Source organism: Aplysia californica, unplaced genomic scaffold (assembly GCF_000002075.1).
Source record: "Aplysia californica isolate F4 #8 unplaced genomic scaffold, AplCal3.0 scaffold00279, whole genome shotgun sequence".
Lineage (NCBI taxonomy): Eukaryota > Metazoa > Mollusca > Gastropoda > Aplysiida > Aplysiidae > Aplysia > Aplysia californica.
Window position 1 is genome coordinate 174,985 of NW_004797549.1, and position 14,849 is coordinate 189,833.

Genomic DNA, 14,849 nt, shown 5'->3' on the forward strand with positions numbered 1-14,849 from the left:
CAAAGTCATTTTTTTCCCTGGCTATTGATTATTGATCTATATTAGGCCTACAATGATAAGCTAGTCTTGACATAGATCTACGTAATGAATTGCACGCTGGTCAAATCTTTAAAAAGTAGATGTGATCCAGATTTGTACCTAGGTTTCTCATTCAAAGGGCAGTGCATGACTAGTTTGACGGCTGCGGCTGAGACAAATATCGTATGCTGTTTCTGCTCCCACATAACACATAATATCACTAGAGATCGTCTTCAAGAGTTCTAAAATCAAAGCTAATCCTCTTTCTTTCTAATAAAACATCTATCGAACTTATCTCTCCTCCCCCTTTCCTTTGTATGTAACTCTCTAGCTACACCTCTATTCTTCTGCACTTATATTATGATCTATTTGTGTTGATAGTGCTGTAAAACCATGTCTAAGACTAAACTAAAAGTAGGTAACCCAACAGCACACTAGTAACCAAAGGAAAACAAAAATGTTTGTCTTCTGCTGGAATGTAATCTTAAGGGTTTCACATCTCTTTCAACAATGTAAGGTTATTTAAGAGGCGGGACCTTTGAATTAAATGTCCATCTCAGATATGTCTGAGCCAGGTGGGTGGAGGGCCTTGGAAACTCTCAAATAAGCCGACACCAACTTAAAAAATGCCCCACTCGGGATTTGAACCCATACCATCTGCATCATAGTCCTATGTGTTGCCAAAAGGGCTAATGGCGCCCCTGCTCCCAATATGCTTTTCCAGAGATTATAAGAGACACCAACATCAAGGTTGAAACAAGTCAATGATTAAAAAACCAATTTATTATTTTAAAGTTCATTATTATATAATAACAATGGTCAACTCCACAGAGTACTATGTTAAATTTAAGAACTTTAAGTAGCTCACAGAATGGTAAATGTCATAGAACATAGAAGGAGACTTTTGAAAGCACAAAAATTACATATTTCCACAGCTAATGCTGATAAATAAGATCATACTGATGGCAATGTCGTATAGACTACAATAAATGTTGTAAGAGAGTAAAAAACAATCACATAGTGGACGGAATGACACAAATATGGTAGCCAGCTAGAGGTCATAATACAAGAACATTACACAGATTGGCACAGTTTATGAACAAACAGGCCTTTACTACATCCCAACTGAACCCCCCAAAATTGCTACGAAAAATACTACAAAGTCCAAAAGAAACTGTAAACCACTATATTACAAAACTTTACCCTGCAAAATCCCATTGACACTGAAATAGAAACAATCATTATCTCACAGCTTTCTTGCCTTATTTGGATTAGAAATTATCTATGCAGGAATGCAGGTGACCACAAATAATTTAAGGGTAAATATTCACAACCATCAAAGCAAATCACATACAATAACTGACTCATGAAACAAACATATAATACATTGCCATGGTTACAAAGCAAAATGAACATTTTTGTTTTACTTTTCTTCACAAGGTGTGTAAAAATCAGACTTAATCATTGGTCACGTGACAGTGACAACATACAAGACTTACGTACAATTTCTGAGGACAAAATGAATTACAAATTACATATAAAAATAATAACTATAATGATTACATATTATGTGATAGCCCACTTAACAAGAGTTGCATTGAGGAATTAGGGTAAATTTGGCTGAACACAAATAAAATCCAAACTCATTTTTATGGCTTAAGGCTCATCATTGTTCCATAACATATTCTTTATTTACCAAGGATCAACATCTTTCCAATTATCAGTCTTGCTCTGAAATTCTCAAAATGTCTTTTTATGAAACTAAAATAGACTTGTGCTCAAATAGACATAAATCACTTTTTCATAATCTTTACCCATTTTCATTTTCAACTGCACAGTAAGCACCACATATCTTTTGTCATTTTGTGTCATCAGAACTGGATAATACACACATAAGTTGACAAGTATTATGTCCTTAGTCAATACTCTTGTTGCAGCTCTAAACAAATGTTTACACAACAAGCTTGAGTTTACATAAATATGAAATAATGGAAAAAAAACACACTCTGTAGGAAAGATAAAACTCAGATAGACCACACATTCTAGTCTCAGTTTTTTTCACAGCGCATGCAAGTTTTCATCAAAGTGCAGATTCAACACATTCTTCTGTTCTAGTTTGCACCACAAACTCACTCGTGCTAAGATGAAAAAAAAAAAAGGCCTTCCCTTGGACCAACAAGATCAAGCATGACCGAACGGTCAAACCTCATTACAAATACTGCCCTGTCTAGCAGCAGCAAAAATGCCGACATAAACGTATAGTAATCAGTCTTACATCAACTCACTGCCTATCCATGCTGCAAATGCTGTGCTCAAGACTGTGTCAACTACCTATCTTTACTGCAGCCCTTGCGGTTTCAAGTTCATAATTTATTTTATTGAGTTTTTATCGCAACTATATTTACGACTCTACATCAGTTAGTTGTTTCGTAGGGATAATTTAAAAGATACACATTTGAAATGGCGGGTACACAGGAGAGAGTAATGGGAAATGCAGCTGGTAGGCAGTGAGTTACAGATTCAAGTCAAGCAAGTTTGTCCATGATTAAATGAAGAATCGGGTTCAGCCAAACCCTTTTCCCCTGCCATCTGTCTTGTCTTGTATGTCTGTCTGTTGTCTCATACATTTTTACCCCCAAACAGTACAACCACTGTTGTGTCCATATATCATCCCTGTCATTCATCATAGTCGTAAGTCAAAATACTAGATTTTCAGTGTTCAGGATGAGCAAAAAAAACTATTGAACTTCAGGCAAAGTATTACTATGTTTTTAAAAAATGTTGAATCCATTTAAATCTATTTCTTTTTAAAAGAAAAATGAGACTATGATCAATCGATGTGAGTCATCAAACTGTAAAACATACATTTGATTTTCGAGTTTGAAAAAAAATATTGACAAACAAAAATGTTGAATGACAACAATGATATATATAACTCAGCTTCTTTTTCCTTCTGACTGAAAGGAAGAAGCTGGTAACTTAAATCAGTCTCAGAAAAGAAAAGAGACCGTAATTAGATATGCAATTCATATCGTATGAGACGAGTTGGGTCACCAAGAGATGTGTAAATTCTCTGTAAGATGTGCTGGGTCTCCGTGAGACCCATTGGTTCCCTACTGGACGCGTTGGGTCACTGGCACCTTTTGAGAAGGGCTGTTCGGGCCGAGACGAGAAGCTTGAAGGCCTCCTCACTGCCTGGAGCAACACTCTTGTCGGGGTGAAGTAGGACAGCCAGCCGTCGATATGCTTTGTTCACTTCGTCCCTGGTGGGAAGAGAGAAAAGTGTGAGGGAAGTTGGAACTGGTAGGTCTGTCTTTTTCTTTCCCTCTAATATTTTGTCCATTTTGTTTTTGAAAGTATAAAATATATTACAGTAGTCTCCGCCTAAACGCACGCCATACAAAACACGCTCCGCTCAAAAGCACGCTTTCGCCCTCTGACGGGTTTTTTACTATATAATTTAGACGTACAAATGCACGGTCACTCCCTCTAAACGCACACTCCGATCTGAGAAACACGCTGACAGGCAAAGCTTGACTAAGGGAAATTTCCACTACGACTACTGCACGATCTGCACAGCTTGCAAAATGCAAGCCTAGAAAACTGCGAGACTGCCCCTTACGCCGAACAAAGAGAGTGATGGACAGTGTTTTCACACACAACTTTCCACTGACACATAGGTCTAGGACTGGTCAGTGAAATATTAGGTTTCTGACCGGTGTTTGGGTGACTTCGTGTTGGTTGGCTAATGTTTAGTACAGTTTAGTTAGACCTAAACCTATGATGCGCAACGCGCGTGAATGCTCGTTCATGAATTTACGGTCGGGGAGGTCGCTTGGAAAGTCACGTGGCTGGGCCGCTGTCTCTATGACCATCACCAACAATTTCTGTTTAGGCTTGAATCTATTGGTTCCCGACATTTAAGGGTGCATTCATTACATCGAGTCTGTCCTTCTGCCCCCCACCCCCCACGCACACATACACACCCATTCAACGCATTCGCAGTAACCGCAGTCGGGGAATCTTTCACAAAACAGTCACGTGTCGTCACATTATCGGCCAAAGTGACCCCCACCCCAAAGGGAGGTAACTAGAATATCAAGGCAATGAGATGACTGCGTCCCTTCCTCCCCTTTGCTAAGGTTCATGTAAACGCACGCTCCTTATAAACACACGCTAAGGAGCCCTCCCAAGTACCGTGCATTTAGGCGGAGACTACTGTACCGTATTGTGTGTTTATTGTTACCCATACAGTGAAAAATTTTTCACTGGACATTCCTCGAGTGTTCTTGGCCAACAGCTGTCAGAGTAACTCTGGCAGGTGCTCTGGTGTGATTTGTTCCTTCTTTCCAATCAAACATCGACCATCCTTATCTATCATCCTTTGCTTTGTGTGCAAAGAGAAAATAGAATACCTAATTTTGTTTCTCTTCTATTTGAGCAACATTTCTAAACCACAAACACGGCTGAACTGAAGAAAATACGGCAGTCCCGTAGATTTCAACATTTAAGTTTAGTTTCAGTAAGAGTTTTACAGCGCCCACACTGCATGAAGTCATATGAGCTGAAGTGAAGACTCCACTGTATTTCAAATAGAAATTAAAAGTCAAGCATCTACCCTAACACAAGCGTTTCTTTCTTTCCCACCAACTCGCACTACCAAGGCCAAACAGACAAACTGGAAATGTCACAATGCAGAGGAATCAGGCGCTTATCAATTTTCGGGTATATACTGATATTGGTATCATCTTAAAGCTTGTTCATTTCTATTGCTTTCCATGAAAAAAAATACCATCTATCTTAAACAGAAGTCAAGATATTTGCAACTGAAGGAGGGAGGGGGGGGGTTCATCTGGTGTCAGAGGTTAAATTAGCCAGACAAAAGTCGCTAAATTTTGGTGACTCCTAAAGCTTGAGTGTCCTTGGAAGCTACAAGATTACATTTTTGTGCCTTTAATCAGAGTTTTTAAAGTCAAATTCAAACAAAAAATGTGTCTTTAAACGGACAAAAATGATGTTAAGTCTAAAAAAAGACAATATCTTAAATTTCCCAACAAGTAAAAAAAGGTGGGGTTTTTAAAATTTCATTATTTTGACGACACCTGATTTCCCCGCAATGCTACTCATATTTTACTCACTTTGAAGCCCCCGGCATTAGTCCAAGTCGCTCATGGTCACTTCTTGCGTTTTTTAACTTCTGTATCGCCTCGATCTGCTCTTTAGTGTAGCCTAGCTGCGTTGTGATTGGCTCACGCCTGCCTCCGTTCTCACACGTCTGCACGACGCCCTGAAACAATGCCTGACAGAAAAACAAAAACAGGAACAGAGTAGTAGTCATCAGAGCCACAGGAAAGGTTTATTGACATAATAATAGATAGCATTTGTATAGCGCAAATTCCCGCTCAACAGCAAGCTCTAAGCGCTTCACAATCTATACTATTACCTCAGCAGACCAGAGAGCATTCTGAAACAACCTCAACTTCCTGGGAAGCATACAGTGCAAGCAGCCATTTATAGGTGCTAAAACGTTAACATACTGACAAGATCTTTCACTGTCTATGGCCGGGTACCCATTCTCACCTGGGCGAATTGAAGAAAATTTGTGTAAAGTGCCTTTCCCAAGGACACAATGTCAGGCCCGTTGCTCAAACCCCCAAACACGCAACCTCAGGATTATGAGTCCGGTAGCCTAACCACTAGGCCACTGACGCCATCACTACAGACACCGAGAATACTGCAATAGCTGCTGTATCATACAACTGACTTGTAAGGATTCTTTTTTTTTACATTTACAGTCGAATCTGCTCTGGCGGCCACCTGTATAAATCAATAACCAGTACAGATGGTTCACTTCCCATCCCCCCCCCCCCCCACCCCACCCCAACTTTAAAAAATAAATAAATCTGAAAGTGTAAGACATGTCTAAGACGGCCAATTCTCTTCTCAACAATGGGTAGTCGTTTTTGAAAATTTTGATTGTATTTTAAAATGTTGAATCAAGAATGAAAATATCAAGCTGCTGGCATCAGTCAAACTTTCTCTATCAAGAATGAATCTGTGAAAGTTACTTAACTTAGTTAAATAAATTAAATTTTAAAACTGCAATCTTAGACAAATTTGAAAACCAAATTACGTAAAATTGCTGTAATGGTAGTTTTGTCAAAGTTGTCTGTCTATTAACAGTGTGATGTACCTATTGTTAAGAGAAAGTAACTGTGTGTGGTTGTGACCATTACATTATGTGAGTTATGTCCTTTATATCTGTGTGTATCACGAGACCATTAAGATGTGCTTTTCACGAATCACTCATGAACCACGGCAGCGCAGCTCAGAATAAACTCTCGAGCAAGTACCACGTGTCAGGTTGAAGATACGATAAACAGTGCCGTTGATTCTTCGAAGATAGATTCGATCTCTTTACCCTTCTTACCTCAAACATCTCATTGACCCCTTCACCAGACAGTGCGGACATCTCAAAGAAATGGAAGCCATGAGCGTCTGCCCACAGACGACCTTCAGACTCATCCACAGCACGACGAAGGTCAGTCTGAATAAGAGCAATGAACATACATATGTCAGTCACTGCAGCATAACTTGATCAGGGACAGCAAGCTATTAAAATTTTAAAAACTTTTAAATAATTTTTTTTTGGGGGGGGGGGGGGGGGAGAAGGGGGATGTAGAGTAATAATTGTATCCTTGCCACTATAATGCTGATAGTATGTGACTTATGAAAGACAGTAGAGCAATGAACTGTACAGGATGGTACAACAATGATCTTGCTATCACCTATGAAAATCAAAGTTGCTACAGTAGAACATACTTGACATGTATAAGAAGGGATAAGTGTGCATGTGAGTGTGTATATGTGTGCTTGTGCAGGTGTGTTTGTGTATTGTCTTTTACACGGCAGCGCAAAGGAAAAATTAAGGCTGAGGTGATCTGGTATGAAGCAGTTTAAAGGAGTGAAGTAATCATTCATGATGTATCTATAACCATGGACCCAAACTGAAAGTTAATTCTAGTGTTCTCTACAAGGAATCTTTGTATGTTTCATGCCACCTCTGACGCGGAAAAGATATAAAAAGAAAACTGGTATCCGCATATCCCATTTGCTAAAGATCTAGGTCTGCAATAATAACAATAGTAATACTAATTTAATGATAAAAATAACAATAATGACAATATAAACAGCAATAAAAATTACATTAACAATATTAACATTGAGAATAAAACTGTGAAAGTAATAATAATAATAATAACGGCAATAAAAACTGCGAGAACGCCTACCTTGTTGGCACACACACAAACGACAATACTGTCAGCCTCTGACTTGTTTGTTACTTCATTGCTCAGTTCTTCCATCCAGTAGTCCAAGGCCTCAAAACTCGCGCGACTCGAGACATCGTAGACCAAGATTGCTCCTTGAGTGTCTTTGTAGAACTCATTTCGAACCTTTGGGGTTTTATTGAAATAGATATATACATACTATAATGTATCTCAAACAAAGGATAAGAAAATTGTCAAAAGAATAAGAATATTGTCAAAAGCATTAAATATACACATCTCTTAAAAAAGTAGGAGAAAATTGTTAACAGCATTAAATATATGTACGCCTAGGCCTATAACTTATGCAGAACAGAACATTTTTGTAGCTGCTATATATAAATATAAGCATCAAATCTACACCTCTCGCATGGTTATTCGACCAAGACAAGAACATTGTTAATTAAAAGCATTAGATCTGTTCTTAACAGAACAGTGTATTTGTGAGGCACATTTTCTTTTTGACACTGTGCTGCTAAAGGTGACCTTCCTTGTGAAGTATTCAGATAAGCTTGTTTGTTTTAGTGAACAGAGGCATATCGACATGACCACTGCTACTTCATGCAAGGAAAAAGTAAGACAGACAAATAAAAACAGCATGAAGAAAAGAAAAAACAGCCTACCAGCAGTGTCTCCAACCACCTGCATAAGCATTTTTGAATTATTTAAGGTTGCAATGGTTTCAGCAACAATTCAGCTAAAAGGCACATGTTTTAAGAATAAAAAACCCTCCCCCCAAAAAAAAATTACATTAAAAAAATAAAATAAATGAATGAATGAATGAATGAATGAATGAATGAAAGAATGAATGAATAAATAATAATAAATTAATAAAAATAAATCCCACAAAATAACAAACAATGAAATTAACTTTGGTTATCATTTAACACACATGTCTTTAACTTATATATTTAAAAGCACACAATGATTATCAAGTGATGAAAATAAGGCATTCCATGACAAAAAAAACTTACCTCATAAAAGAGATGGTGCCCAGCCATGTCAAAGATATTGACTTTGATATCTCTTTCTTTTTGGGTCACTCTGGTCAAGAAGAATTGAATATATTTAAACAAATTCATTACAGTTATACTATTTCTTAATAACACATTAAAAAAGAAATCAACAGGCCAGAGCAATTCCTATAAATCTTAACACATGTGACCCTGGAAAGTATTAGTATGCTACTTTTTTGCTTCTCCAATTAGAACCAAAACAATTTTAAGACAAACCCATAACAATCCTAAGAGGCAGCATCTGAATTCGATTAGATGCAAACAATAATCATGTTTTGTCTTTTATGGAACATCTGTCACACATTTGAACATTCACATGCATCATCATCATCATCATCATTGCCTTTCTCACCCTGGATCAAGATGGGCCACGAACAAACACTTTCCACCATTTCCTATCCAGGGCTAGCCTCTTAATAATCCTGATAGACTTGTTTCACACAGAAGGTTTCAGGTCAGAAGAATCCTTTCGGCTTTATCAACTGTCCTTCATTATTCCTGCTGATGCAGAAACTCCTCTGTCTCCCAAGATCGAAACATAAACAGAAATGTTTGTTCGTGTTTCAGTAACTTTCAGTTTTTACAGAGTTGGCACTTTTTGGGAGACCAGACCAATGCATTTTTAGTTGTCTCTTACGACACAGTAACACGGCAGGCGTTATTCTTTGCTCCCCCATTGTGAAAAACTAGGGGGTCCCCACCTGAAGGGGCTTTTCACATTAACAGTAACTCCAAAACGTTATATCCACACCTATTATTTTCACACATTCACCTTCACCTATCTCGTAGACTGGATGTCCATCGGGTCGCTTTTGAAGATTTGGCCACTAGCCTCCTCCACTCCTTTCGGTCTTACCAAGGATTTTTCAGAAGCATCTCATCTCTACAGCTTTGATCCTTCTTTCAAGGTCCAGGTTTCACAGGCACAGGCAAACAGAATTATTGGCATGACCAGTGAAAGCATCAGATCTGATGGTGATATTTCTGTCAATCCAGATGGTTTTCAACTTGGTCATTGCTGCTGAAGTTTGCGCTATTCGGGAGTTTATATCTGGTTTTGATCCTTCGTCTGTCACTCTTGCACCCAGGTATTTGAAGCTGTATATGGTCTCAGGCCTCTGGATGTTGACTTGGATGTCCACTGTGATATTCTTGATGCTGTTAGACATCAGTTGGGTCTTCTCAGGGCTGATTTCCATGCTGTAGGCTGTGCAGGTCTTTTCAAGACAGTCTATCAAGTTGACTAGTTCTTGCTCTTGTCCAACAAAGCGTCTGTGTCATCTGCAAAACATAAGTTATTAATCGTTCTGCCACCAATACTGACTGCTCCTTCATGATCTTCAAGTGCATCTGTCATAATCCTCTCCCAGAAAAAGTTGAAAAGAGTGGGTGAAAGCAAACAACCCTGTCGTACTCCTGTTGTTCGGAACCATTCCCCAATGTTGCTGTTTAAAAAAAGACTGTGCTCATAGCTTTGTTGAATAGGTTTTCTATGACTTTGATCATGTTGGCGTTGATGTTGTATAAGTTCATGGTTGCCCACAAAGCTTCCTGTCATACTCTATCAAAAGCTTTTTTGAAGTCCACAAATACATGGTGATGCTCCTGTTGGTGTTGGAGGTACTTTTCCATGATGATTCTCAGGTTGAGTATTTGTTCATTTGCACTGCGCCCTGTCCTGAAGCATGCCTGTTTTTCTGCTATGATTTTCTCTGCTTGCGGCTTCAGTCTGTTGAGAATGACTTTCAGCATTACTTTACTAGGATGGCTGATCAAGATGATAGTACAACAGTTTTGATATTGTTGAAGACTGTCTTTCTTGGGAAGGGTGAACATCAAGGATTGAGTCCATGGTGTTGGCCATTCTCCTGTCTGCCAGATCTTGTTGTAGATTATCCATAGCATGTCTATCACCGCGTCTCCACCTGCTTGAACTAATTCAGCTGTAATGTTGTCTACTCCAGCTGATTTCCCTTTCTTCAGTGATGTGACTGCTGCCACTATCTCTTCTTTTAAGATATTGCTTTTGTCATTGTCTTGTGATTGAGAGACATTGAGCATTCTTGGATCTCCTCAGTTTTGTGGGTGTACAGTTCCGAGCAATATTCCATCTACCTATTTTGAATTTCTTGTTCCTCCGTTAGACATTTCCCTTCTCTACTTTGTATTGAAGTGGTCTGCCCTTGTTCGGTACTTGTGAGATCTTTTATGATTTGGTAAGCCTTTCTACTGTTGTTTTGATTCAGGCAGTCTTCAATTTCTTCACACTGTTCTTCAATCCACTTCTCCCTACATCCTCTCATTCCCTTTTTCACTTGCAGATTCGTCTCTCTGTATTCTTTTGCACCTTCTGGTTCCTTTTTCTTGTTCTTCAGAGCTCTTCGTTTGTCACATAGGTCAAGGATGTAACCCAGGGCTTCTTTTTCATGCGATGTTTTCCAAGGAGCTCGTTTACTGTTTTTGTTATGGCGATGTTGAAGGTGTTGGTAGGGGAGTCAACTTCTGTATCATCTTGATTTAGCGCTAGGAGTAGAGCAAACTCTCTTATGTTGCTTGAAAACATTCTAATATGGTTGGGTCTTTGAGTCTTTCAGGGTTGAACTTCATCCGGTTGTTGTCTTGTTTCCTGCACTTTTTAAGACCCAATGAGAATGTCATTATGGCAAGGTTGTGACCACAGCCGATACCTGCTCCTGGAAAACTTCTGGTCCTGGCAATATTGACACTGCTTTGAAAACGACGCTTGACCACGATGTAGTCTATCTGATGTAGATCTCTGCTTGACTGCACCACATCCATCTCCTTGATGCCTTATGAGGGCTGAAAGTGTTCATCAGCTTTAGGTCGTTATAGCTGGAAAGTTCCAGGAGCTGTAGACCTCTGTCGTTGATGTTGGTATTGCAGTAGGGTCCGCATATTCCTTCCCAGTCTTTCACTGCATCTTCCCAGATCTTAGTATTCCAGTCGTCTTGTACCACAAAATGATATCCTTCTTTGGTGTTTTGTCCAGTGCTTCTAGGAGTTGTATGTAGAAATCCTCCACTTCTTCATCGTCATGTGCAGTTGTTGGTGCATATATGCTAGGATGACAGTGATGTCGAATGGTGATATTTTCAAGCTTATGGCCATGAGTCAGGAGGGAACTAAACGGCAACCAAGATAGCATTCACGAGTCTTTTTGAATGAGTATTCCAACTCCATATTCATGGCGGTCTTTTCTGCCACTGTAGCATAGGTTATGCCCTTCTGGGGTTGATGTTTCTACGAAGTTCTTCCATCGTAACTCACAGTCCCAGAATGTTCCAACAGCATCTTTTCATTTCGTGTTCTAATTCCTCAACCGTCCCTGCTTCTCTCAAGGTTCTCACATTCCATGTGCCAATGACGATGTTTCGTCTGGAACATACACTTTTTGTAGGTCTTCCAGTACAAATAGAAAAACATCTACACATGATACTGCCCAACATACTCAGGCACAGTCTGATGTGCCCCCACCCAGCATACACACACAAACACACTCTCCAGCAACACAAACATCTGGTATATAAATACACATGTACACTGCACATGACAGATGACAAAAGAAACAAAACTTCAGACCACCACCATGTCATCACTCACTTTGTTACACCATAGTCAATACCGATCGTAGCCAAGTATTTGTTGACAAATCTTTTCTCGCAGTATCTTTTAATGATGCAGCTCTGGGGAGGGGGTTAAATTTTGAAATGATTGATGATAGGAATTAACCAGTCGATGCATCAAACATGTTATGGACATTTTACCTCACTTATGACATATACATATATATATATATGTGTGTGTGCCTACCGATTCTCTAGAGAAAGTGAAAGGATGGAGGAAAGCGACTTCGTGAGAGTATGCTAACAAAATAAAATCTGAATTTGAAATGACAGTAAATCTGATTAAATTTGACATTGGCCCTATTTCTAAGATGAAAAACTGCAGTATTTAAAGCTACTTAGTTTCTAAACACTTACTGTTGTTACCACTTCTGACTTTGAGTAGGAATGATATTTCCAAATATAATCTAATAATAATATTCAAGACAGTTCATCACCACAAGCATCTCAGTTTCGGCTGCTTTCTTTCCCAGACAAAATTAAATCTGAATTGCAAGAACTCCGAAAAAAGGGAATGTACAAACAAAAGGCCTGTAAAGTGAAAATGACATAAAGTAGCTAATCATTCTACCTCATTCTATTAACATGATGATCATTTTAAAATTAAAAGTTCTGAGATAAAAGCAAACAATCAATTTACATGAATCTTTGCTGCCTAGACTAATCAGACAAACTCATCCCGTTAGATATTAAATTGCGTACTACTGAGCAGCAGAATTGAATCTACCAATTGAATGTGCCACTGCCCCCCCCCCCCCCCCCCCCCCCCCCCCCCCCCCCCCCCCCCCAACCACCACAGCAAAAAACTGGATAACAGAAACTTACTTTTTTCTCAAAGAAGAAAGAAAGTGAAACTTAATAGGATAAGTTCAGACAGATACCATGGAGGTGGATTAAGAACCCAGTTCATATTAACATGACCTCAGAAATGTCAAATTACAAACCAACTTTATAGCCCAAGGAAGAGTTGTCTCAGTGACACACAGAATAAGGCTTTTAAAGGCTGACTTAGTAAGACTTGGACAGAACATGGGATTAGCATGAGAAGAAGGCCCAGAACAGTACATTGTACGGAACACCTTATTTGTAGCTTACTCAGCTCCTTTTGGGAAAAAAAAGGATGAATATATTCAATGAAAGATCAAGAAAAGGTCATTCAATATTTATTTAGGGCATATTAGCCTTTAGGGGTTAGTAAAATACTCACCTTCCCAACTTCAGCATTCCCCATACTGATAATTTTGACCCGCAATGCTGGCTTTCCTTTCGGTACTTTTGCTGAATGAGACATTTTGAGAGTGAACTTTATTCACCCAGGAAGGCTGTCCCAGAGGTGTACCAGCACAGCACAGACTTAGAACACACTTGAAAGGTTCACAATCACCAGTCTCCAAGTAAAACTGAGTAAAAAGGCGAAATACAGAGATATGACTGCTGCTACTTCATGATTTCGTAGTGCACAGTCACATTGTAGTTTAATTGTTGTTGACTACTTCACTCCTAGCCTACTCATGGGCTATATATTTAAGGCCGTCTATTTCTCCGAACGCTTGGGAAAAATAAACTTGAACTTTATTTCTCCGAGCAGTTTCTGTTCTTGAGATTTTTTGGTTAGGCCTGTTTGCGAATGGAGTGACCTGCGCGCGCGTGTGTGTGTGTGTGTGTGTGTGTGTAAGGTGTGAACGGGGTTGGGGGGTGGGGAGGGGGGAGGGGGAGGGGGGTGTGGAAGTTTTTAAAAATAACTTTTTAGTCTCTGCTTTACGGGTGACTAAATGCAAAATAGGTTACTGCCAAAGTCGAGCAGTCTTGTTTCCTCGCAGTGCCTTTTGAAGGCATTTTCAAAAGAAGTATAGTACAGGAATGTTGCCCCAACCACAGTGGAAGTATCTGAATATTTAAACATCTAAAAATCTCTTGCTCTAGAAATTGAATTCGATGCAAAAAATGCTTCTTCCCAGACCAGTCCTCGTAGAATGGCAGAGTGAAAGATGACGCCAAACTCTCGCAAATAACCAAAATAATCTCGAGAACGGAAACCGTTCGGTGAAATAGGGCCTACAGATCAGGTTTATTTTCTTGAGCGTTCGGAGAAATAGTCACTTTGTATATTTTAGGCTTTCGAAGCAAGTAGATCTAGATCTAGATCTAGACATACATTCATATATGTATATCTAGAGATCTAGATCTAGAATCTAGTAAAAACCCTCGTCTGACAAAATCGACACTGAAATAATTGCAAAACTGTGTCAGTGTTGTATCTTATACTTTTACAGCAAACTAAAACATAACGATTAAAATGCCATTCATTATCATAATTGTGCCCATCCTAATCATCACACTGACACTTGTCATTGGCATTGTCACCAGTCGAGTAACGATACCAACAAGTGTAATTAACTTACTTTCATTTGATAAATTGAAGTCTCAGATTTGAAATGTTGGTTTCATTCTATATATCTTTTTTCCAAATCTTGTTTCTGAAAACATTCCACGCTGATAAATTCATCGTTAACAAACATTTAGCGAGCATTTTGATGCGGGAGCCGAACGTGTTCACATCATGAAGTATGCGGAGTCGGCCATCTTGTAAACAAAGCAGCTTCGGAGTAACGGATCAGACTGTCAACCATTGGTCGAAAAAATTTTCATTGGTGACCATTCATAAATTAGACAGACTGCAGACTGCAGCCTATTAAGCTGTTTTCGTCCTCTCTCTCTCTTTCATCGCAGAGTTAAACATTATTAAATAAATATTCCCCCCCCCCCCCCCCCAAGTGTTATTCAGACCACAAAAATAAGTACAAAACCGACCGATGGCACTTTACTTTGTGTTTATACAACTTTTC

General features: G+C 39.1%; 1 protein-coding gene across 1 annotated transcript; it reads right to left on the reverse strand.

Moving 5' to 3' along the window:
* Positions 1-773: 773 nt before the first annotated feature.
* Positions 774-14,594, reverse strand: LOC101862808 (dnaJ homolog subfamily C member 27). Its single transcript, XM_005101349.3, has 8 exons — positions 14,406-14,594; positions 13,211-13,403; positions 11,981-12,063; positions 8,318-8,387; positions 7,308-7,472; positions 6,449-6,565; positions 5,157-5,317; positions 774-3,281 (listed from the first exon to the last, which is right to left on the reverse strand). The coding sequence occupies exons 2-8, from the start codon at positions 13,292-13,294 to the stop codon at positions 3,149-3,151; spliced, it is 813 nt and encodes a 270-aa protein (XP_005101406.1). The 5' UTR covers positions 13,295-13,403; positions 14,406-14,594; the 3' UTR covers positions 774-3,148.
* Positions 14,595-14,849: the final 255 nt, after the last annotated feature.